Source organism: Echinops telfairi, unplaced genomic scaffold, assembly GCF_000313985.2.
Source record: "Echinops telfairi isolate 266 unplaced genomic scaffold, ASM31398v2 ScPeMD7_443;HRSCAF=831, whole genome shotgun sequence".
NCBI classification, from domain to species: domain Eukaryota; kingdom Metazoa; phylum Chordata; class Mammalia; order Afrosoricida; family Tenrecidae; genus Echinops; species Echinops telfairi.
Window position 1 is genome coordinate 1,490,439 of NW_022104341.1, and position 26,743 is coordinate 1,517,181.

The 26,743-nt window shown below is 38.3% G+C and overlaps 1 protein-coding gene across 2 annotated transcripts in view; it reads left to right on the forward strand.

Annotated features, from left to right (window-relative positions):
• The window catches only part of RSBN1 (round spermatid basic protein 1), a 59,705-nt gene extending 34,784 nt beyond the window's left edge, over positions 1-24,921 (forward strand). Inside the window, exons 3-8 of one of the 2 annotated variants that reach the window (XR_006680221.1) lie at positions 10,208-10,345; positions 10,653-10,795; positions 15,888-16,055; positions 16,860-16,968; positions 20,243-21,021; positions 22,796-24,921. Coding sequence is in view for 1 of the 2 variants with exons in the window: in XM_004699163.2 (XP_004699220.1) it covers positions 10,208-10,345; positions 10,653-10,795; positions 15,888-16,055; positions 16,860-16,968; positions 20,243-20,713 (1,029 nt within the window). In the remaining variant the exon portion in view is untranslated. Of the gene's footprint in view, positions 1-10,207; positions 10,346-10,652; positions 10,796-15,887; positions 16,056-16,859; positions 16,969-20,242 lie in introns of both variants that reach the window. The other variant, XM_004699163.2, reaches the window with a different exon arrangement.
• The last annotated feature ends 1,822 nt before the right edge of the window (positions 24,922-26,743 follow it).

Sequence of the window (26,743 nt, forward strand, 5' to 3'; positions counted from 1 at the left end):
CTGTAAATAGATCAAGGTCTGATTTTTGATCTCTAGGCATGTCCTTCAATCAAGTCCGATGGGGTGCCATGCTCTGGCCCCAGAGTCTGTCCTTTGTACTCCCTCAGGTGCTCCCTGCTCTGCTCCCACGGTTGCTCTGCCGCACGCCTTTAGTGGTTTGCCTCCGTGTTGCGGCACTGAGTCTTCAGTGTTGTCCCCCTTAGGGCCCTGGGCCAGCAAGGGATGGCATGTCTCATAGTGGGATCAGCCATATGGTCTACTCTGTGCATTGGCTCCTCAGTGCATTTTTATGGCAGTTGTTTCCAATGGTTTATGTTTGTTTCTTTAATACATTTTTGTTTCCTCGATGCAAGTTTGGAGGTACCTGCTGCGTTTAGGTGCTGTTGAATTGTTCTACAAATAGACATTTTTGCCTTTTAACACATTAAAGAGAGGTTTTTTGCTTTTTGTTTTTGTTTTCCCCCCAGCAGATTTGGCAATGCAGTATGTTTGATTTTTTTCCCTGTTAATTAAAAAAATATAATTGGGAGTTAATACATATATCATTCCATAGTCATGTCAGGCAGAATTGTACAATTGCTGCCACAATCAGTTTCAAACGTTCTTTGTATTCTTGGACTCCTTGAGAGCATCTCCCTTTGTGTGATTTCTTGGCTACTGCTTTCCAGAGTGTGATTGTGGGTCCTTACATGGAATCCTTGACAACTTCACAACTCCATTTATTGTGATTGGTCCAGTTGTGAGGACTTTTGTTTTCTTTATATTGAGATGTAAATCAAGCTGAAGGCTCTAGTCTTTTTTTGTCTGCAAGCAAGGTTTGTCATCTGCATATTACATTTATGATGAGTCTTTCTCCCATCCTGATGTTTCATTTTTCTTCTTATAGTTCAGAGTCTTAGGCATATTTGATTAGCGTGCTGCTTGGATATGTATAGTAAAAAGATACAACCCTGACACACACCTCTGCCATTTGACAGGTGCCACTCTCCAATAGCCTATTGATTCCTGGTGTTGCAGTTTCTGTGTTCCTCCTTCAACATGCCTCGAAGGCATGCATTTTGAGAGATGGTAGAATTTGATTTGTTCTTTGCTTTTGGGGTGTCATTTACAAGATAAAGAGGCTTCCAAACATACCAAATCCTAATAATAATCTAGGGCTTATATTTAAAAATACATATCAGAATCTGGAGTTCTTTACCTGTAAGCTCTTTTTTATAAGGTCTGGAGTGAGGAGTCAGATATGTATTTTAAACAATTACATATTGAAGCGATGCCATTGATATATTTTACTATATGTACTCGTTTAAAGCACTCACTTTTAAAGCAATCTTTTTTATTAGGGGCTCATACAAACTCTTATCACAATCCATACGTACATCAATTGTGTAAAGCACATTTGTACATTACATTCACTTTCTTAAATTATGTGCTATCTATTATTACTCTGATTTCCTTCATTGAAGTACTTTAGACCACATTTCATAGAATCACATACCAAAGAACCTTCCAGAGATCTTTTGTATCCTCTTCATAGTACAAATTTTTAGAGCATTTATTTTAAAATAGGTGATTGTTTGGTAGCTTGTCTCTTCATAAGGTATTTATAAGGCTCCTATTGATCTAAGAAACTACTTTTTCATCTTTTCCTCACTCTCTTGTTAAAATAGAAAAGATATCCTACTTCCTCCTCACAGGCTAATTTGGATATTTAACCACATGGAGAATTTCAAGCCCACTGGCCCCTGCAAGGGAGAAAGATGAGGCTATCTGGTTCCTTAAAGATGGATCGCCTCAAACCCTGTATAGGGTCACTATGAATTGTAATTGACTCTATGGCATTTTGGTATTTGCTTTTTTGGTCTTATGTTCTGGATTGTATTCCCTAACCTACTTAGTGACTTGAATATCAATTACCCACCTTCCTCCCCACCAAATGAGTATCTTTAACCTTCTCGTCCTTATTTGCATATAAAGAAATTATAAATATGATTAAATGAATCCCTGCTTTATATGTTTTCTTCACTTTTTGAAGAAGAAACTTCTCATTTCTCCCCAGAAGTAATTAAGTATCTTGAATCTGTGATTTATCATTTTCCAATCATCCTTTAATATTTACCATCTTAAAAAGACATGCTTGGTAAAGTGGAAGGTCAGCAAAAAAGAGGAAGACTGTCATGGCAGTGGACTGACACCTTGTCTGCAACAGTGGTTCATACATAGTCATTGTGAGCATGTACAGACTAGGCAGTATTTCCTTTCATTGTGCCTGGGCTAGGTGGCTCCTCACAGCAACAACATACACAAACAAGTAAATCTTGAAAGCATCTATTTTATTATCTATGTATGAACACACCTAAAATATAGTACTCTTTTGTGGGTTGTAAAACTTTACAAATAACCTGTTGTATTTATCTTTCTGCAGCTTGCTTTCCTTCAACATTTTTTGAGAATATTTTGATAGATATAACTACTAGTACACCTATTTTTAAAAAATAATTTAATTTTATGGTGGGGAAAGTACACAGCAGATACTGCACATGGATTCAAGTTTCTGCATGTGTAATTCAGACACATGGATGACAGTCTGACAGAAAGCTTATTTCTTTTAACTCACTGTATTTAGTATTTTGTTGTGTGATTATATAACAAGTGGTTCTTATATATAGTTTTACAGGAGGCATTGATTTTCTCATATGCTGTTGACCCTTGAACAATTTGTACTGATTAGCTGTGCGCCAGGGTGCTGACCCTCATACTGTCAAAAATCCACATATAACTTTTGACTCCCCCAAAACTTAAGTACTAATAACTTACTTCTGACCAAAAAAGCCTTATGAGTAACGGACAATTAATACATATTTGATATGTTACATATATTTGTATACTGCACCTACATAAAAGCTGCATTGTCTTCGTGGTAGGTGTTTTTCGCAGAAGTAAAATTTTTGCTCTTGCTGGTTTAGCTGCAGCAATGACTTCACATAAATGCCTTTTCTTTTCTCACAATGGCCCTTACATCCTGGATTCATTTCTTTTGAAATGACTAGCAGCTGCAGCTAGAGACCTCAAGCCACACTTCATCTCAGTGATCCAATCTTTTCATGTATTGTCATGACTGCTGTGTTTCATGGGAGCTCTTCCAGCATCACTGGTGCTTTTGGTATAGCTCTCGTGTTATTTGAGGTGTATACAGTATTGCACTAAACATGTGAAAAATAGGCAAGAACCGTGAGACAACACCACTTTTTTAAATAATTATTTTATTGGGGGCTCATACAGTTCTTTTTTTTTTTTTACATTTTATTAGGGGCTCATACAACTGTTATCGCAATCCATACATACATCAATTGTGTAAAGTGCATTTGTACATCATTCTCAAAACATTTTCTCTCCACTTAAACCCCCGACATTAGGTCCTCATTTTTCCCCTCCCTCCCCGCTCCCCCCTCCCTCATGAGCCCTTCATAGTTCACAAATTGGTATTTTGTCATATCTTGGGGGGCTCATACAATTCTTATCACAATCCATCCATCCATTCATCGTGTCAAGCACATATGTACATTTGTTGCCCTAATCATTCTCAAAACATTTGCCTTCTACTTGAGCCCTTAATATCTGTTGCTCATTTTCCCCCTCCCTCCCCACTCCCCTCTCCCTCACGAACCCTTCATAATTCATAAATTATTATAGTTTTGTCATAAGTTACATTGTCTGACGTCTCCCTCCGCCCTCTGCTGTCCATCCCTCAGGGAGGAGACAATACTTAGATTCTTATAATCGGTTCCCCCTTTCTACTCCACATTCCCTTCACCCTCCAGGCATCGCCCCTCCACCACTGGTCCTGAAGGAGTCATCTATCCTGGATTCCCTGTGTTTCCAGTTGCTATCTGTACCAATGTACATCCTCTGGTCTAGCCAGATTTGTAAGGTAGAATTGGGATCATGATAGTGGGGGGGGAGGGGAGGAAGCATTTAAGACCTAGAGGAAAGTTATATGTTTCATCGTTGCTACCCTGCACCCTGACTGGCTCATCTTCTCCCCTCAACCCTTCAGCAAGGAGACGACACCACTTTTTACTGTGGCATGCAGTGTACTGGAGAGATGTACTACCCACGCCGAGATAAGTGCCACAGAGCATTTTTTAAAAAAACTACGTGTAATTGGACCCTTGTTGTTCAAGGGTCAACTATATATCCTGGGACTTTTTCCTTAATCCTGAAATCCTGGATTTCAGAATTCTTTTGCCTGAATTGAATGACTCACACATCCAGAATAAAGCTTTCTTCAACACTAAGATTGCTACTTTAGATAGGAGGAATTGTAGCTTGGAGGTTACTTTCCTTTAGACTTAGAAAAGAAGTGCTCTACTTCCTTTCAGCTTCTAGTATTGTTGTTGGAACTCCACTGCTGTAATTATTCTTTAATCTTTTGCAGCAACCCTTTTTGTTCCCTTTGAAAGCTTTAAATCTCTTTATTGTAAAATTTTAGAATCCAAATTAATGTGTTTTGAGATGATTTTTTTTCTTTCCAAATTTACTATGCAATATTTCTGACACACGCAGAGGTATAATAATAAATACCTGTGTTTCTATAAAATGGTCCTGAAATAAAATGTAGTGTAGTTGAAGACTTGGGGTGAGCCTTCTTCTATTCACTGGCCCTAGTGGTGCATTGGGTTAAATGGGTTGGGTTGGATGAGTATCTAGACCATTTTAATAGGGGAATTTAAGGAGTCCTGGTGGAGCAGTGAGGTTAGAGTTTGGCTGCTAAACTGCAAGGTTGGTGCCACAGATCCACCAGTCCTCAGAAAAAAAGGTGGGACTCTGCTTCTTGAAGCATTTACAGTTTTGGAAATCTTAGAAATAGTTTTAATCTTTCCTGTAGGGTTGATTTTAGTCAGAATTGACAGTGGGCAGAGAAAGGCATGTCCTTCAGTTACGAATTTTTTTTAACTTATTTTTTTAGTTTTCCCCATTTTTTTGGGGGGTGGTGGTGGTTAATTGGTTACTAGACTTCTTGATTGAGCCTCTAATTTTCTTACCCTTTGTTATATTTTTAATTATCTTTTCTGCTTTCTTGGAGATCTAATAACCCATTCCTTCGGTTGAGTTTCACTATAATGTTTTATATGAATTTAGCTATAATATTTTGAACATTAGGATTCATTCACCTTTAAAAATAGCTGGTGCTGTTCTGTGCAGTATTTATTTCTCTGATATTATATCTCTTTTGAAATTTTCTTTTCTCTGAGTTGCCTCTGTTTTATCCCTCACTGTCCATTTACTTAGTATGTGAGCTGCTTTCTTCAAGTGCCTGATAGTGTGTTCATATTTCAACACGAGACAGTTAAAGACTAGAAATTGATTGAACCCATAGTTGGGACTTATTAGTTGGGAACTGACCATGTCATTGTGAGAAAAGCCCCAAATATACCAACCACTAGAAGGTTGGAGGCTTGAATCTATCCAGAGGTAGAAAGGCTTGGTGATCTGTTTCTGGAAAAAAAAAAAATGTCCATATATGCCCATTGAACATAGTTCTACTGTGACAAACAAGAGTTAGTTGGAGTCAACTCAATGGCAACTTTAAAAAAAATCTGTTTTTAATATGGAAGTGGTTGACACCTAATAATGTACTTCTCTCAAATCAGTCACTGTGACCAGGGGAATAGCGGGATGGTTTGGAGCGGGAAATGTGGGGTCATTGTATCGAAACCGCATGGTTGGGATGCGGTAGGTCAGGGTAAATGGACAGAGGGACTTACAGAGAGTATTATTGGCTAGAGGAGGGCCTATATGTGAGTTTGTACTTGTAGCAATGGTTTCTTTGATGCCTGCGTGCTGAAAGATTTTTATGAATATTGAAGGCATGGGGACAGAGAGGTAGAGTATTGAGGGCACCCTGATTTACTTTGTTTTTCTTAAAGTAGAAGCTATATTTATGTTGAATATAAAAGGAAGTAGAGTAGAAACTATGAAGAGTGTCTTTGAGTCATTGGAAAGCAAACTTTGTAGATGTGCAGGGCATTGCTAAGTGGCATTAATTGGGAATACTAAATTCTTAGTGACACTAGTACACAATTTACACAATTTAGGTGCTCTTTCTTAATTTCATCTCCAATGTGTAAGTAGCAGTGTACGTATAGGAAAAACTATTGTTAGAATGTTCCAGGAGTGGGGGGTTACAGGCAGGGATGGTGGAAGGACTCGGATAGAGTATAAGAAGTGTTTATAAGAAAGGAATAAACCATGAGCTCTGGGCTGGTTATGCAAGGAAGTAAAATCAGGAGGGGCCAGATGCAGAGAGAATAAGGAAACTAGATTTAATGTAAGTGAAAATGAAAGCAAGAAGCTTGTGGTTTTTCTAATAAAACCTTTCTCCAGGGAGTTCATTTTAGCTAGTTTTTCAAGTAGGCTTTGTATGTTGTGGCTTTCAAAATCCAGTCCTGGTATATTGTGTAGCATATTTATTTGCCTGATTGATCTTTTGTCATGAACTAAAAATTGAATCATATTGGCAATGCTTTAGTTCTTGTATAGATACAACATTAGTATTTGTCATGTAATTCATAAAGGTGTAAACCTAAAGTGCCTCCCTCATACGTTGAGAAGTAATTTTGCATGCAGGTTTTCTTTTGTTAGAAGAAGATAAACATGTTGGCCTAGACAGAATTATTGATACCATCAAAATTTTCTACCTTCCATGGTCATAGATCATTATCTCTTTTCCTGTTTCCTCAGTTTGCTTTCTCTTTCCAAATAGAAAGGATGCTTTGTAGTGCCTAGGGTAAGTTAAAAAAACATTGCTACCAGGGAACAAAACATGTTAAACATGCCTCAGTGATCAGTGGGTGGCTATAGACACGTTCTCTTTCAGTAATACACATGTGTTAGTCTCACTTTAAAAAAAAGGTCCACCAAAACAGTGGCTTCCAGGAGGCATCTGCAGGGCTAGTTACACTCTAGGCAGAAAGGGTATGCCAGCTGGTTTGGAGGATTCTAAAAAGGTACTCCTGATGGCTTTTCTCAAAGGACTCAGGATGATGATGACTGCTTATTAGGAAGAAAATTGAGTTCTGCTTTTGTGAGAAACTTCCAGGAAAGTTGCACCAGGGGATTTCTTTTTCATCATAACAGCGTTCCTACTCATTCTTCAAGGGTAGCAAGGACTGTGCTCTGAGAATTTTAATGGGAAAACCTTACCCCATCCACCCCTGCTCTTACCCCTTCACTCAGATTTTTGCTTCCTAAACCCAAAAGAACATTAAAAAGGTACACAGTGTAAATTCTTCAACAGTGCCAAACTGCCATTTTGACATGGTGTAATTTGAAGAGAGTAGAATTCTTCGGCAAAGTGTTGAAAAACCCATTGCTATCAAATCAATTCCAACTCATAGCAACCTTATATGACAGATTAGGACTGCCCCATAGAGTTTCAGAGGCTGTAATCTTTGTGGAAGGAGACTGCCGTTTCTTTCTCCTATGGAGTGACTTGGTGGGCTTGAACTGATGGCCTCTCTTAGCCTCAAAGCACTTAACCACTGCACCATCAGAGTTTCTTTCAGGGAAAGGGTTGAGAGAGGGAGACATTGCCTTCAGAAGTATATAGGTTTAGATGGAAGATATGTCAAGAAACGATAGCTTCATATATCGGTACTGTTGTTAAATAAAGGCTTCTATGACTTTATAGCAATACTTTTTGACCTTCCCTCTTATGTTACATATTAACTGTCTTAGATATTTGCAGTTTTAAAAGTTGTCGTTAAGTTCTTTGCTGTTGAATTTAGCAGTATTTGAATTAGGCAAGCTTGTAGTGATAGCAAATCAAAATAGGAATTCAGTTTCACTTTGTAAAATACACAGCAGTTGTCCCAAAGTGAGTGATAGGGCCCTCTGGAGGATGCTGGAATGATCCAGGGGAGCTGGAAAATCAGAGGCCTCTGTTTCATCTTGGATGATGGGTTCTATTACGAAAGTTTTTAATTATCAGGGGGCTACTGAGTAATTTTTTTTTTCTGTAAAGGGATTAGTAGGCCAAATAAGTTTGAGAATTTATGATACAAAGTATTCTGATTACCTTCAAATTAATAATGCATTAGAAGTTGCATAATTGGAAAGCTAGCAGACTGAGTAAATAAAAAACTGCCACTTGGCAGGCTACGTCTTCACATTTGGTTGTAAGTTACGGAGCCTTAAGTTATAATGGGTGTTTAGAACATCCCTTCAATAAAATGCCAGGCCCTATATAGATGAAAAATTTTATTTTGTTTTGTTTTTAAATAAAGGAATTTGTGATACTTGAGTACAGATTGGGCAGGTGGTTAGAGGAGATTGGTATTTCATATTATCCATGAAAGAGTAATCCCTGGAACTGGTGCTGCGCATTAAATGTTTTAGGATGCTTAGCTCAGAAAAGTTAGATCAATGCTTACTTAGAAAAGCTTCCTGTTTTTCCTCTTCCTTCTACCCTATAATGATCCTCTTTCCAATGCTACCTTTCATGGCTTCTTACAGCGTGTTCATACAAACATACACAAGGCAATTCTGGCGTGGGAGGTGGTAGCTGAGAATCACCAAAGATGTCTTAAGGGGAAAGGCTTGTAAGGAATTGAGAACCGTTGCCCATTTGTGAACAAGATCTAAGCTCTTTTTCTAACTCTGGGATGCATGGGTAGAAATGTAATGTTAAATTATCTGGGGCAGGGGGCGCCTGGAAGTGGCAGGAGAATGATAGTGGTGGCAAAAGTTGGTTCTGAAAATTCTGCAGAAGAACTAATAGTGGAGAATTGTGTAAGAGATATTAGATCATTTTTGTGAATTGCTGTCTACTTGAGGCAAAACACGTAACATTTAGAGCAGCAACAGCTAATTATTTTTTTTAATTGCTTAGAATTTTCAAATGGAGATCCATTTTTAAAGGTATAAATGTATATTCAATTGAATCTGCATTTTGACTGGTAGAAAATGCTAGGTAATTGATCTGAGATGGATTCCTGGTTAGAATTCAGCTTGTATTTAGTCTTACCTGTTTGCTCAGAAAACATTCATTCTAAATTGAAGGTAGTATAAAATAAGAACATAACATGCATGAAATGACCAAAGGAATAATACCATGTTGTGCGGAATCAATTTCTCTATAGCCCTGAATGCCTAGGGTGCTCTAGGCTGCACATGTGTATCGTATGTGTCCTAAATTTATTAATGAACTGGTAACGTGTGGGTCACATTAGGTTTCAGAAAAAGAAAGACAAGGAGGATGATCAGGAAGTCGTTTGGGAGAAAAGAGGTGAACTAGTCTTTGAAAAGGGAAGGGGGGCGGTTAGTTTCGAGAGAAAAAGCACTGGAACGAGAAATAAGGTTGGTGTAAGCAGGGGTAAAGAAAAAGAGCACTCTGCTCAGAATGGAAGATCTTACTTGGAACTCAAAAGAGAGTGAGTTTGATAATGGGACCAATTGGTCTATGGTTTTAAATATGTCAACTTGGGGTCTGGTGTGATGTAAAGACTGCCAAGCTTGTTGTTTTTGTTGTTCGGTACCTGTGAGTAGTTCCAACGTACAGCGACCCTATGTTCAACTATATGAAACACTGCCTGGTCCTGCACCAGCGTCACAATCATTGCTAGCCTCGAGCCTATTGCTGCAGCCCTGTGTCAGTCCATTTCACTAAGGGTCTTCCTTTTTATTGACCCTTTTACTTTACCAAGCCGGAGCGGTTTTACTCTGTCCTACAGGATCACTATGAGTCAGAATCGACTCAACTGACTTTCAGGTTAAAAAGGACAAAATGAATATGCAAGATTAATTTGGTGATGACCTTTTTCCCTCCCTTGCTCTATCAACTTCACTATTTAGTCAGACTTCACCCCATCGCCAAAATAACACTTGACATTTTTTATCAAGTTTAAAAGTCATCATACTTAGAGAAATTTAAGTGGGTGTTAATGTTTTCCCTATTTCTTTGAGGTGTGGGAACTATTAGGGTAAGTTTACACATTGAAATTTCTGTTTGTAGCCCATATTGTATTAATATATTTGTCACTGTACTTGGGTTCTTTTTGTAATTATTACTTTATGCAAGGTGCTGATCATTGAATTCTTACTATGTAGAGGAAATAGCCACATTAGAAATAAGACCCTATTCTGATTCCTTAATTGTGTTGCAGTGTATTTCAGCCCTTTTTCTCCCTCTTCCCTTTTTCCCTTTCAGGTCAACAGGACATACTGCTGTGGCACCTATCGAGCAGGTCCTATGAGGCAGATAAGTCTTGTTGGAGCAGTAGATGAAGAAGTTGGTGACTATTTCCCAGAGTTCCTTGATATGTTAGAAGAATCACCATTTCTGAAAGTGAGTATTAATTGAGATTATTAAAATTTTGATCAGTAAGAGGACATTTTTCCATGAAAGAGTATTAAGTTAATCCTGTTTAATAAAATTAAATCACTTCTAGTGGTTTAACTGAAAATGTGTATAAAATTATTGGTACAAAGGACTTGACTGCATTTAAAAAAAAATAAAACAAAACACTTTAATGTGCCATGTGTTTCTTTACATACACACATGAACAACTTCATTGAACCTTTTTTCGTGGGGTGATAACTTGTAAATCATCTGGAATATACTTTAAAATGTGACTCATCCATCTGGTTTCCAGATGACTTTGCCCTGGGGTACGCTGTCCAGCCTTCGACTCCAGTGCAGGTCCCAGAGTGATGATGGGCCTATCATGTGGGTGAGACCAGGAGAGCAGATGATCCCTACAGCAGACATGCCAAAGTCACCCTTCAAAAGACGACGGTAAATACGTATTCTCACATAAGCAAAAATGCTTGCTTTTTAAAATTGATTGCTTATAAAAATGATTGAAACTCAAGTATAGTTTAAAAACCATTTTTTTAAAGATTACTTTAGGAACTTAAGTAAATCATCTAGTAGTTAGTTCACTCATTATACACTCTTCAGAATGCTAATGAAAAGAAATTTAATTTGTCACTTTGTAAAAAACCTAGGTCCTAACCGCCGGCAAGATTAAAGGAGAAATTCCTCTTTAGTGTGGTCTCTAAGGATCTTTCACCATCTGGCTATAGCAGTGTCTTTACTAGATCTAACTGCTTCTGGTCCCCTCCAGCAATACAGAATTCCATTTCTAAACCATGGTCTCACGCAGCTTTGCACTTTAGTTTTTTTAACTTTGAATGGCACCCCTCCTCCTCCTTCCTTTCTAACTGGAACACTCTTAATACATTTTTGTTTGTTTGTTGTTGGTCTATTACCAACTCTAATCATTGAATAAATAATGATATAGTTGTAAATTGTACATTTTCAAAACTAGAATGTTATTTCCCTTATGAAGCCTTTCTTTGGACCTCAAATGATTACTTGTCCTCCTCTGTGCTCACACAACATCCTGTTGAGTCATTAATGATCTGTTTAAATAGTTGACTTTGCTGTTAGATTTTGAGCCCCTGGAGGACAGGGACTGGTGTTACTCATCTCTGTCTTCATGACAAATAGTAGCTGATTGGTGTTTGCTGAATGAAACCAACAGTGTATCCCCCCCCTATGATGCAAAACTTCAGTAAATCATATTGTACTAACATTTTGTGTTTTGGACATATAAAACAAATGCATATTAATTTACTGTAATGCTATGAAAAATCTCATTTAGTAAAACTGATAATAATTTATATTTGTTTAGATTATGGAAAGAGCAAAAAGCCCCAGTAACATGGTGGTTAAGAACTTAGCTGCTAACCAAAACGTCTGGCCATTTAACCCCACCAGCTCTATTCCCAGGGAGAAAATGTGACCATCTGCTAGCCTTGGGAATCTTATGGGGCAGTTCTCCTGTGTGTTATAGGGTTGCTATGGGTTGAAATCCGTTTGATAGTCATGGGTTTAGGTATGGAAAGAGCAATCCCAAAAGAGTTTCGGAAGTGCTGCTAACCTCCGGATCAGAAGTTTGAAACCACCAACTACTAAGCCACTCCACAGTCTCAGGAATCCACAGGGGCAGTTCTGCTTTGCCCTGTAGGCCACTTGAGTTGGAATCGACTCAAAATACTGAGATAATATTAGTTACACTTGATTTCTGGACAGTGCACTTGCCTCGTGGGCAGCCACCACTCTTGTCATGCATGTTCTGATGGTGAAGAGACTTCAGTAGTGCTTCCACACTTAAGATAGACTAGGAAGAAAGGCCTGGTAATATACTTCCAAAAATCAGCCAGTGAAAACCATATGGGTGACAATAGTCAGATCTGCAACTAGAGGAATGGGGCAGGACCAGGCAGTACTTGTGTTTGGATTGTCAGGAGTCAGTGGCCAACTTGATGGCAGCAACAACAACATTTGAAGTTAGGTACATGATGATGAATCCTGACACTTTACTAAATACTTACGCACTATATATGTTTCATAATCTTTCCATAATGAAAATTGCCATTGTTTGCTTCTTGACTACCAAAGATATTTTTAAAAATAAGATAATACAAAAGAATTTTTAAACAATTATAATCCCTATCCTTTTAGGTCAGTGTTTCCCAAAGTGGTGGGCAATACCGTACCCCTTGGGGGTATGCTAGAACCATCCAGGGAAGCTGCAAAAGCAGACACTGACACTGCACCCTGACGTATGGGCTTTTATACAGTGTTTCTAATTGCCAGGGAGGCACTACGTTTTATTTTTCTGAAATAAGTTTGAGAACCAGTGATTTAGGTATATTAGTCTCTCAGATTAAGTCCATGTATACTCATATTCTTGTAAAAAAAACAAAACAATTGTTTACATGATGTTTATTTTTTAAGTTTTTATTCTTTCCCTTAGGCTTATTTGTATTATATCAAGATACAGCTATATCATTTCTTTTTTTTAGTATATGTGCTGCTGAAGCAAGCACCAGCTATATCATTTCTAAGTGATTATCTTTCATTATATGATTGAATCAAGATTTGCTAAACCAGTTCTTAATTAGTATATATTGTTTCCACTTCTTCAACATAAAAAGTATTTTGATCGTGCTAAACTGGAGCCAGGTTATACTGTTTTATATAGCCATTATTAACATTACTTACCAATCAGTTGCACATTGAGTAGTTATAATGTTGATAGCTTGAAATGAGCTATTTTGGGAATATTGTTTTTCCTTAAAAAAAAAAATCCCTCCAGATTCCTTATCCCTCAAACCTAGATAGTGATTTGAATGGCCCTGGAGTCTTTAGCGACAAACAAGTTCATCTCAGAATTTTTTAAAAACCTTCATGTCAAAAAAAAAACAAACCCAAAAAAACTTCATGTCAGTGTACCGTTAATTTGTAGGTGACCTATTTTTTTTCCTTTCTAAATGCATCTTCTATTTTGAAATTCTATAATGATGAATCTCTTTTGGGGTCTTTCATTCTATTTTGTCAAAATTTTCTTGCTGGTGTCTGGTAGATAGGCTTTTAAATTTAAATCATTTGTGGAAGTATTTGTTTAATTGCTATGGTAAGTCTCCATTTTCTCTGTTGTTTCTGAAACTATTAGAACTACTATTAGATGAATAATAGATTTCCCTCGTTTGATTAGCCTCATATTTCCCATTATTTCTCATTTTGCTTTTGATTCTAAGACACATACTACGCTTTTACCTTATAACCTTTCTGTTGAATTTTTAAATTTCAGCTTTATTTTGGTCACTCACACTGTTAACGGCTTTCTTCAAAATAAAGCAATAGACTTACTGGGAGTTCAGTTAATACATGGGTAACACTTGTCAATAGCGGAGTTTCACTTTATAGAATTGACAGGCATAGATATTAAGGGTTTTGCCCAGGTATTAGAAGATTACATTAGCTAGTTTTGCTCTTATGGAAAATTCAATTTGTTTATAGAAAACATGCTGTGCTTGTTTTTTGTTTGTTAGTTTTTTAGGATGCTTTTGGCTACAAACTGCAAAAATAACTGACTCAAACAGATTCAAGAAATATATTATCCTGCATGTTAAGAGCCCACAGTAGGTTGGTTCTGGTATCATACAATGATGTCTTCAAGAAATTAAGTCATTTCATTTTTTGGTCATTCTCTTTGCCTAGCCCTTCTACTCCCTGATTGGAATCTCAGAAGAAACTATGTTTGCTTGGACCGAAGCTAGGAAACTTCCCAGACATCTCCTCAGCAGATCTGTTTTCACGTTTGCAAAAATAATTTCTAGAAAAACTTAATAGACTAGTCCTAGGAAATTGGAGGTGAAATATGTTCCCAAATTTACCCTACTTTTTCAAACTGCTCTACCACTCCATCATCTCTGACATCAGTCACCACTCCCTGCCTTAGGGTATTTCCCTTATGTCTCAGGGTTCTGCACTTTGCTGCAATGATCACACAGAACTCAGAACTCATAGTCATGGTGCTGATCATTCCTAAAATCCATACCCAAAGCTGCAGAAGGAATCAGGTCAGGTGCTAGACCACGATTCAAGCCCCAAGAAGAGGCTCCACAAAAAGAGGCAAACTAGATGCACGGTGCAGAGAGTAGTCTCTGCTGCTTGCTGGCTGTCCTCTCTTGCTGAGAGAGAATCCCACCCCTGCTTCTGAGTTGGCTCACCTTATACCCAGCAGGTGGCAGTCACTCACAGTAAGTCATACAATCCAATTGGCATCTCATCTTCCCATGCTCTCTTGCTCACACTCATCAAGGAAAAGTCATTTGGCAGGAATAACAAAACTATTTGGTGAGAATAACAAAAACTTTTTTAAAAAAGTCGTTTAGTGGGCATTACAAAAACTAACTCTGCCTAGAAAAGCCAGAAAGAATTCACTTTACTGAGACATTATTATCTAGAATTAGATCCTAAGTCACTTAACTGGGAAGGAGAATGTACTTAGTTCAGTTTGCCTGCCTTATTAGAACCTACCTTCGGAATTGAGTGAGGTCATGTGGGGTAGAGGTGGATTCCTAATCTAAATCAGGGTTCTGTAGGGAAATAAAAGGGAGGGATGGATGCTGGGTAGGCAAATCATCATCCATTTCTTGGGGTTCAGTGCCTGTCCACATTTCTGCCTGCAGATGTGGAAAGTAACTGGTTCATTTGCAGAATTCCACATTGACTCCCCTTTCTTCAGTGTCACGTCTTTTCTCTCCATTATCACCATGATGTCTAGCTTATCTGAATTTTAACCTGTTGGGCTGACCTGCTGTCTTTTTGTCTGCAGTTCTTGTGTACTCTAGATCTGTGACTTGCTTTATTAATTTAAGGTACTTATCATTATTTTCCGTCTTCTAGAAGTGTATTGAGATTGCTCATCCACTAATTCCTTTCCTGTTACTTTTGTTGTTTCTTATTCATTAATTATCATCTTTGTCTTTATATAAAAATTTGAGCGCATAATAAATGCAATTCCCTTGTATTCATCACTAATTTTTTTTCTAAACCCCTAAGATTCTTCCCATACTCTGCCCCTCCCTCCTACTGTATTTAGTTTGAATCTTTGTACTTTTCTTTTAATGTGGGAGGAGGAGATGTAGGTCCTTAGTTTGTTTTAAGCCAGAAGTCTAGTAGAGCATTTTGAAAGAGAGAAAGGAGGATGCCTTAGTGAAGAAACATACTACCCTATACCTTGAATTGTATTTTCTCTTACTCCAAAACCAAACCACACTGACTGCCATAGACTAGATTATGACTCAGCTAATGCTACATTTGAACTTTAATGAGGAAAGATCGTTTCTACTTAAGGTTCACAAGAAAAGAAAGGCCTTCACATTGAGTTCAATATAAGAGTTACAATGTAGTGTAGTTAAAGCTAATGATCAAAATCCCTGAAACCTTTTCACTCATTATTGACAGTAATGTATGTGTGTCTCTTCCTTCCTTGCTTTTTCCCCTTTGCTTCATAACCAAATGAACTCAGATCAATGAATGAAATAAAAAATCTTCAGTACCTACCTCGGACCAGTGAACCCCGTGAAGTCCTTTTTGAAGATAGGACCAGAGCTCATGCTGACCATGTAGGTCAGGGGTTTGACTGGCAGAGTACGGCTGCTGTTGGGGTTTTGAAAGCTGTACAGTTTGGTGAATGGTAAGTTAATAGGACACAAAGGCAAAGCTGACTAGCATTATCTAAGAAACGTGGATACTCTTAAAGTTCAGAACATAGAGGATAACTTAATAAATGTATTTTCCTTTTTTCATATTTGTGACTTCAGGGACCTTTTCCTCTTGTATGAGTTACTTGAAAGTATTCATAGAAAAATGGAATGAAAAAATAGTGGAATATTTTCATGGACATTTTGAAGCCCCTTTGTATCTATATATTATGTAAAATATTATAGGTTATATTTTGCATGCATAAAATCTATTTACACATGGATTATTTTTAAAGATTTACATGTGTTGTTCAGTCATACTTAGAAAATATTTCCAGTTAAAGATTATTCAGGTTTTCCTTGTGCTTTAAAACTTGAAAACTTCAACTCAAACTCAAACTAGCTGCCATCAAGCCAATGCTGACTCAGAAGGTGTGACATGAGTGTGGCTGAGACGTGTTTTCCCCACTGCGTTTCCTTCTGATGACACTCCAGAGTAGCAGTAGAGATGGCTGGGCAAGGTGGTGGGGAAGGTTGCAAATACAAATAATGTAGAAGACCCTTGGTTTTCAGCATCACTGTTATGCAACAACGAATCTGATCTTCATGACTTTTCACTGATGTGTTTTATTTTCTTTGAGTTGGTAAAAGCAGCACATACATACGTAGTCTTTAGGAATTACACATCTGCCCCTATGCTAGTAGCGGCATTTCAGGTGGGCAGGAACGCTCACTGTGCATCGCTTTCCACTGTGAGATGATTGACCTGAAATGTAGTTCTGAATTTCATCACTCAGGAGCGACCAACCTCGCATAACCAAAGACGTAATTTGTTTTCATGCTGAAGATTTTACTGATGTCGTACAGAGACTTCAGTTGGACCTTCATGAACCTCCAGTTTCCCAGGTAATTCTTTCATTTTATTTTATTTTTTTTAAATCATTTTATTAGGGGCTCATACAACTCTTATCACAATCCATACACACATCAGTTGTGTAAAGCGCATTTGTACATGCATTACCCTCATCATTCTCAAAACATTTGCTCTCCACTTAAACCCCTGGCATTAGGTCTTCATTTTTCCCCTCCCTCCCCGCTCCCTTCTCCCTCATGAGCCCTTGATAGTTTATAAATTGTTATTTTGTCATATCTTGTCCTGTCCGACGTTTCCCTTCACCCACTTTTCGGTTGTCTGTCCCCCAGGGAGGAGGTCACATATAGTTCCTTGTAATCGGTTCCCTCTTTCCTACCCACTCTCCCTCCACCTTCCCTGTTTCGCCACTCACACCACTGGTCTTGAAGGGCTCATCTGCCCTGGATTCCCTGTATTTCCAGTTCCTATCTGTACATCCTCTGGGCTAGCCAGACTTGCAAGGTCGAATTCGAGTCATGGTAGTGGGAGCCGGGAGGAAACATTTAGGAACTAGAGGAAAGTTGTATTTTTCATCGTTGTTACATCACACCCTGACTGGCTCATCTCCACAAATGGGTGCATAAGCAAATGTGGCGAAGAAAGCTGATGGTGCCCGTAGCATCTGGGGTCTTAAAGGCTTGAAGGTAATCAAGCGGCCATCAAGCTCAGAAGCAACAAAGCCCACATGGAAGAAGCACACCAGCCTGTGCAACCATGAGGTGTCGAAGGGATCAGGTATAAGGCATCATCAGAACAAAAAAAAAATCTTACCATAGTGAATGATGGGGGGAGTGCGGAGTGGAGACCCAAAGCCCATTAGTAGGCCACTGGAGATCCCCTTGCAGAGGGGTCTCGGGGAGGAGATGAGCCAATTCTTTTTTTTAAATTACCATTTTAATTTGATACTGGAAATAAATATCCATGCCCATTTTACTTTGCATTTTCTCTAAGAGTTGGATTTCGTCTGTGTTGTAGGAAGTGGGTGTTAAAAATTGTTTAAAGCAGAGTTCTCTAAACTGAATGCTTAAGGACCCTGCAGTCTTTGGGGTTCCATGTGGGCCTGGGATGATTATAGGACCTAGGCCAGCCAGCTCTGCTTGTGGACAGTGTTGTACTATGTGCCCTTGCATGAAAAAAATCAAATGGTACAACAGAAGAAGACAAATGCTGTCCTTTACATGGCTAAGGATATTGATATTTAGCCATGCATAACAAGACTCATTTAAATGATCTGCTGAACCATGCTGAAGTCATCTTGCTGGTATAGTGGTTTGGGGTGCCGAATAGTGGTTCGAATCTACCAGCTGCTCTCAGCAAGAAAGATGAGGTTCTCTGTTCCTGTAAAGATAACACAGTCTTGGACACTCTGGATAGGGCTGCTGAGAATTTAGGTTTTGAGTCATTCTGACTTTAACCCTATGAAGATACATGGTTCCCAGCAACATTTTCAGCCTGTTAGGTTTCTTGGGAAGCTCCTATCCCACCTAGGAGGGACTTTGCTGCCACCTAGGAGGGACTTCTGTCTGTGGCTGTGTGAATCTGAAGAAGCAGGCTTTACTCCATCAATCCTATCACTGGTGTTCTCTCGAGACAAGTGTCCTACATCTTGCATCAAAATTAATAATACAGAGAAAATGTTTCCCCTTGAATTAGCATGTCTTTCTTTAATAAAAATACGTGGTCTCAACAAAAAAATAAAAGTGAAAAATAATATGGTTATGAGAAGATTAACTGTACGAGGGGGTACCCCCCCCCAAAAAAAAACAACAAAGCAAAACAAAACAAACAAAAAAACCCAGAAAAAAGCCCAACTGGATGGGGCTTTCATAGTACATGTTTTTCCTACTAGCCAAGCATCCAGCAACTGGCTCTGAGTTAGTGCACCCTGTAGTGTCATGTGGGAAGGTTCTCTGTGGTCACAGTGAATTTTTTCGTAAAAGCAGCTTCACTCGAACTTCAGTTTTTGTGATAGCTGATTAAAGAGAACAGTGCGGCTATGAAATTTTGTTTCCTGCTTGGGAAAAATGCAGGTTGTAATGTTGAGCACAGCTTACAAGGACAGTGCTGTGGGAAAACTCAAGTGTATGAGTGGTTTTCTCATTTCAAAAAAGGTGGAATGTTGATTGATGACACACCTCGTTCTGAATGTCTGTCAACTTCTGGAACAGATGAAAATGTCAACTTGTAGTGCATTTGGAGTTCTTTCCACCAGGTCAGACTATTAATCGAGTTTTCTATTTAGTGGTTCTGAAAAGATGACAAAACTATATGACAAAAAAGGCCTGGTTTGTGGCAGATGGGGGATTGGTTTCGACACCACGGCAGCACACCTGCTCATGTAGCCATCTCAGTGCACCAGTTTTTGACAAAACAGTGTTTGCCTCTCTTGCCCCACACACCTTACTCACCTGACCTTGCTCCACGGGACTTTTTAATTCCGCAAATGAAAAGGAGTAGGAAAGGACAGCGATTTGAGGACATAGAAGAGGTGAAGAAAAAAACGAGGGATATGCTGTCAGCCACCCAAACAGATGAGTTCGAAAAATGCTTCCAAGAGGACTCAAGTAGAAAGAAAATGTTTTGAAAATTATGATGGCAACATAAGTACAAATGGGCTTGACACAATGGATGCATTTATTGATTGTGATAAGAGCTGTACGAGCTCCGAATAAAATGATTTTTTAAAAAGTCACACCTTCCAAAAAATATGTTTCCAAGAATGGAATCACAGATTTGACAAATGCATTAAGTATAATGGAGTGTACTTTGAAGGTGATAGGTTGTTTTGTAAAAAATTTAAATACATACCTTTGGGAAAAAATTACATTTTTCTTGGGTACCCCCTTATATGCTGTTACTTGTGTGAGGTTGATTCAGTGTATATCAATGCTGTAGGGTAGGGTAGAACTGTCCCATAGGGCTTCCAAGTCCCTAAATGTTCATAGAAGCAGACTGCCACATCTTCTCCCAACAGAAGGGCTGGTGCGTTCCAACAGCCAACTTTGGGGTTAGCAGCCGCGTGCTTTAACTATGGTGCCACTAGGGCTCAAATTCTGTTATTAGAAAGGTAGTAAAATATGTGGAGAAATGTTTCCCAAGAATTACAGGAAATTTTAGAAAGCTTCGTTCCATTTAGTGTTGCTTAACTTTATTTTGATTAATAATAACACCCTTTGTTCTCACTTGCACTGTGCTAGTTATATAACACTTGACTAAATTATGATGTATTTATTTTAAGCACTGTGCCTTTTTTTTTTCTCCCTTCAGTGTGTGCAGTGGGTAGATGAAGCGAAACTAAACCAAATGAGGCGGGAAGGCATTCGGTACGCAAGAATTCAGCTGTGTGACAATGATATCTACTTCATCCCCAGAAACGTCATTCATCAGTTCAAAACAGTGTCGGCAGTGTGTAGTTTAGCCTGGCATATAAGGCTTAAACAGTACCATCCAGTTGTGGAAGCCACTCCTAACACAGAAAGCTCTGCTAACATGGACTGTAGTTTAACTGGAAATCGAGAATTAGAAGTTGACTCCCAATGTCTGAGGATAAAAACTGAGTCAGAAGAAGCATGCACGGAGATGCAGCTTTTGACAGCTTCCTCGTCCTGCCCATCTTCTTCAGAGCTTAACCCAGCCCACGATCAGATGACTCAGCCCATTCCAGCTCTGAAGGTGGAGAGCAGACTGGAATCTGGCCAGCAACATCATCTGCAGGAGCATTCGAGCACTCCTGTGTGATATGTACATATTCAAACACATTTTTTAACTTTTTTAAATTTTGATGTGAAGTTATAGTTTTATAACTGGCTTAAGTTAAGTTTTATTGGAGAAATCTTGCCTATAATTCTATAAAGAGAAATGACATTCCACAAATGTCAAGCATATCTTTTTTACACAGATTATGCAAAGTTAAGAGTTGTATCTTATCCCGTTAGTACAGTATGTAATAGTGGGTCTGCTGCTACTTTCTGTTTTAAGGTGTGAGGTAACAATTCAATCTCTTCAATTCAAAATGACAATTCTCTGGAATAACAGATTCTTATTTGGTAAGTTATTCACTTTCCTTAATTTGATCTTGCCTTGCCTCATGCCATATTTGCTGCTTTCATGATCGGCGATCAGATTTATGGGTCAGTACTGTGTCTTTATGGCACAAGTTCCCTTTCTGCAGTTAAAATGGTATAGCTTGTTGGAGTGGGTTCCTGCATGTTGGCCATGGGCAAGTAAGTTATTTAGTTCCAGCCACAAAGAACAAGTCCTTTTAAAGGCAAATCCAGTGACTCTTGGTTTCTTAACAAAAGGGAAAGCATAGCACTTTCTGATCCAAACTGTCGGGTTTGGGGTTTTTTTTTTGGTGTCTGTTATTTAAAGCCCAGTGGGTATTTTGATTAAAAAAAAAAAAATAAATCTAAAGTTGAATCGTCCTTGGTCATTCATTATCCATGGTTCATTAATCTTTTCTAAAATAACCTGATGATAGAAGATACTTTGAGTAAAAGAGATAATGCTGACATGAAACTCTCGCTCTGCTTCTTAGCCTCCTCACACTTTGTGTGGACTCTCTTGCTTCCTAAACTAATCACAAGGGTCAAATTTAAAGAATGGCATCCATCTTTCATGAGACTGCCGTATTCTGACCATCAGAATTTGGAACTATTCTTCTTGTCATCTAGTGTCAACCTCTTCATGATAAAAATCTATTATGATACATTTTCAGTACATATTTTTAACTGGTGAATACTGGGGTTTATTCACTATTTCTGTGTCGCTTCTTTCTGAAGGATTATGCCATTAGATTTAATCCTAGAGTTTTAGGTTGCCTAATGCTTAGTGCCTAATTTTTTTTTTAATGGCACCGCTTATAGCTCAGGTGATCTTTAACTTTCTGTTATTTTAAAATGTCAATGTGAAACAAATTTCACTTTCTCTAAGTTAATACAGTAGGGCTTTTGTTTATCAAAGGAAGCGTATTCCCCACACCTATGACCAGATTCTTGTTTATCTACCTGGTTACAGTGTAATTTGGAGATCCCCCCCCACCCCCCAGGATGAGATTAGGAACATACACATTATCATAGGCAAACAAACAAAAAAGAAGAAAAGATGCTGCTGTATTATGTCTGTCACCATGAAAATTTAGCTGCATCTTCTGAAATATACAATAAGAATTTTCTCTAAAAAGATTCAAGAAATAGGTTAAATCTTATATAAATATTACTTTGTGCAATATTGTGTAGTTAAATGCATATTAGCAAAGTATAGAGGTCACCGTGTAAACCGATAGAAAAGTAATCATCAGCAAAATACTGCAGTGATTAGTTAGAATCTGTATTATTCCTTATATATATATGTATATGTATGTATTCTTTGTTACAAAGGATGGAGACAAATAGAGAAACATTTCAATGTAAACCAGTTATGAATTGGAAGTGATGTTGGGTTTAGTTCTTGTAAATAAGGTAATTAGTACAATATGAAAGGTAATGTGATTCTTGCAGAGGTGTTTTTAAATCTTGGGTATAAATTCTGGGGTAAATTCTAGTTTATCAAGACTAGTTTTTAAGGGACCTGCCTTGGAGGGTGTTTTTTGTTTTTGTTGTTTTGCGGGAGGGAGAGGGGAGGGATGGAGGGGATGGGATTAAATCACAAATGTGTGGTTTGGGTTATTGTTTTTGTTTTTCTGTCCTGAAGAATTTCTAGAGCTTTACCAGGCCGTGCAAAGTAAAATTCTTCTCAGGCAACATTTGCTTTTTAAAATAATAATGAAGAGCAAAGTTGTTAAAGCAAAAACTTTTATTTTTATTTTCCTTGTCTTCCAAGATCCAGTTTCCCCATTTCCTACTTGCCATCCAGCAGATGCCCTCTGCCATCTCAGCTGGTCACAGCTGATAAACACGGAGACTGTCTCCTGACAGCCGGCACTGTGTGTAGTCACTCAGGAACCAGCGGAGCTGCAAAGACCTTACAGTCAAAGTGAATCCCCGCTTTCTTTTTATAAAACATTCGACCCTCACCTCCAATATAAACCCATCAAAGGAGTATAAAAATGTTTAAAATCATGTACTAATATAATACATTCATTGTATGTTAGAATTGCAAATAGAATGGAGAAAGAAACATTTAGCTAGTAATGTATCTGGAAACTCTGAATGTCCTATGTGAGTATTAGATTTTAATAGCATGCTTTAAAGACTGATGAATATAAAAGTGGCAATTTTGAGTTTACTGCTTTCAAAGCAGTATCCTAGGATAGTGATACCAATTATTGCAACTTTTCTATTGTTAAATTATTTAGTTTGGTGGAGTGAGGCATGGAGCAGTCTGGCATCTTCTGATTTGTAACAGTGATGGCAGTGAAGTTGTACCTGAAATTTTAAACTGATCTTCCTTTTTGGTGTGTTATCTGTTGTGCCAACTTTTTTGAGATTATTTGCAGAGTGTGGCTCTAAGTTTCAGTAGAGTTTGGAGTGGAGGAATGGATTTTAAATGTGCTTACAGAAAAGATCCACTAAATGAACACCTAACTTACTAACGAGTGATTTTATGGTACCCAATCAGAAAGTCTTCCCCTTGCCCCAGGAGTCATTCTGTAATTATTACAAAAATATGCTAGGAGTTAGAATTATGATCCAAATTCACAAAGCAATAATAATAAAAACCTACACATTCACTCCCTCTCTGAAGTTTTAACTCTAAACATGAACTCTCTTTTTCGTATTTTATGATTGTACTTTTAATTTGCTTATTCAATACTTAGAATTTAACTGGTACTTTATTATTTTAAATTAAAGACTTTTGAAAAGTGCCCTTTCCTTTTAGAGACACTTGGGACATCAGTTGACTCATTATGACCACTTGTGTTTCGGGGGAAGGAGCTTATTAATAAAATTCCTTACTAAACCTTAGGAAAAGGTGTCTTGGCTCAGTCTTAATGGGCAGAAAGTTCACACTTAACAGTCCCTGGAGAAACATGAGTATTGCAATTCCATTTATAAATATTCTGCCTAAATGCAAAATAGAAGGATAAGACTCCAAAATCTATAAAAATCATTCATGAATATATTCATGATCATTAATACTAGCCTGTTATATTTTCATTTTTATAATGGAGCTTCAAAGCATTTGTGAGAAAATTCCATTATATTTTAATTATATTCTTCCATGAAATTTCTGATGCTCCTCATCTTTGCCATGAAAACTTTAATTTGCATTTATACCTTAAGGATAATTGAGTCTACTTTATCAATGCTATAGGTTACAAAAAAAACCTTTCACTAGCACATATCAGAAGTTCACATTTGTGCTAAGTCTTAATTTTTAAAAAGAGGTTTCTTGGTTATGCAGATGTAGAGGAAATGCACAAGACATTTTTTTCTTTAGCACCTACGGGACATCCTTATCCTGAAAGTTTGTTGCTTTAAAAGCAAGTATCCATAAATATTATGGCCTTCCATTTTCTTCATACATTTTTTTATAATCCACTTGTGCATGTAATTGAGACCACTACAGTCTCTTAATATAGCACTTTCAATTCTAAAGAAATACTTACGTATACTTCTATCACATGTTGTAAATTTTCATGTAATAGTGTTTTCTGTGACTAAACTCCATTTTGATTGGCAGCTAAGACTTTTTCCTGTGGCTTTAATTTATCTAAGAGGTCTTTGCATATAGATGAAATGTATAATTTGCCTGGTGGACTATTTGCGTTGTGTGGCCTTAGTTTGTTTATTGACAATAACGTGTTTTAAAAAAGTTTTTAATGAATATAGTCTTAAATCTAAATTTGTGTGAATAATCCTTTTAACACCGTGCTTTTTTTGTAGTTGTCTAAGTGTGTTAAATTGTTAAGCTATTTCTTTGTAAAATAGGACAATGGAATGCATAGAGGTTTTTTTTTTCCTGTAAAGTATTTTTTTAATAAACAAAGTCTGATTTGTCCTTTACTGATGTTTCATCACAAAATGAATAGCATATGTGTGTATGTATGAGTGTGTATATGTATACACACACACACACTACATATGAACTCTAGATACCTGGAACTTATATTTAGAAGTCTATTAATCCCCAGCCCCCCTGTGTTATTACCTTTAAGTCGATTTCTGACTCATCGTGAGCCTGTGAGAGAGACTAGAACGAACTGCTGTACAGTGCCTATAATCTAATCCTTTTCTCCCCAGTGCTGCTGCTGCTGGGTTCATTACTGATCCTTCGGCGAGCATGTGTCACTGGGGCTCCTTAGCCCCTGTGCCCCCTAATGCTGTTTATTAGTTTAGAAAGCAGTTGTGAATTTTTTTTCCTACAGAAAAGGACAGGTGTCTGGGGGAAATTCCATCAATATTGAGATGCAGCTAGCTTTTGGGAAGAAAAAATTATACTTGGCATTTATCCCCACTGCTACTTAAATAGGCATATATATACTTGTGAGAGAACAGCTTTTTTTTTGCTGGTGAGTGCATGCAGTATTAATACACATTGTTTATAAACAACGATGTCACAGATTTATTGACACAACCTGGGTTTGTGTGAGCACTTTTTGTGTCATATCCTGGCAGCCCTTGGTTATGACTAGAAAAGTAGACTGCAATGGGCCAGACACCCTCAATGAGAGTGTCTCAAGTTTCCGAGTCTTCATTAGGAAAGGAATTTGCCTCAGCAATACAAGTGAGACAGCAGGCTTGGTCAGTTGGAAAACTTGCCTGAGATCACAGAGCTGCTTATGGAAGCAGTGATCTGACAGCAGTTCTGGGTTCCCACTACTTGCTTCTGCTCTGTAGCAGAATGCACTGGTAAGATCCTTGGTGACGTGCACTCTTCTTCCACTGCCTTCCCCCAAACTTGGTGTGCTATCAGAGGTAAAATGCTGTTAATGTCATTCAGATCTTAAAGCCAATATTAAAAATGAGAAAAACAAACGACTTAAATTTGTCATTCAGCCAGTTTTTTCCTCTTTACCTGAACTTGGCTATCAGTCCTGTTTAGCTTTAAGGAACAGAAACGCTCTCAAGGAGCAAAAGCCAAGCAAGGACGCCACTGTAAAATCGTGAACTTCCAAAATGAGGGCTGTGGCCCTTCAGTAGATGGAGTACAAGGAAGGTGTGCCGCGCCTTTAAGCCTGACTTTAGCGATTCCAATCCTTTTCTGCCCTTAGCTTTACCGGGCAAGGTGGTGAGCAAAAAGGGCACTAGGCGTCAGTGCACCGTTAGTGACAAAAAGGGATCGTGAAGAACGTGGTTGGAAACCCGTATTATGTACCCCGGACGCGGCTGTGCCTTTCCCCAGATTATGGTCATGATTAAATTCTTATCCCAGAGTTGTGCCCCCCCCCCACCCCCCCAGCCCCTGAGCTCCCAAAGCTTAGTCCCCGAACGCAGGCCAGCGCTAAGGACAAGTCACTCGGCCCCAAGACACGGTACATTCTCCAAAGCCACGTCCTTCGGACACCGCCTCTGCCAGGCTCCTGTCGCATCCCAGAACCCCCGGGTTACCCCACATTCCCCACACTACGACCAAGGGAACCCGCAGAAAGTCAGGACCGACGCCCTTGAGGTCCGTGCTTGGGAAACAATGCGACAGGGACTTAGATTTATTTTTTAAAATCATTTTATTGGGGGCTCGTACAACTCATCTCCATCCATCGTGTCAAGCACATTTGTACATTTGTTGCTATTTTCAAAACATTTTCTTCCTACTTGAGCCCTTGGTATCAGCTTCTCGTTTTCACCCCCCACCCCCTTGATACCTTACAAGTTACTATTTTGTCCT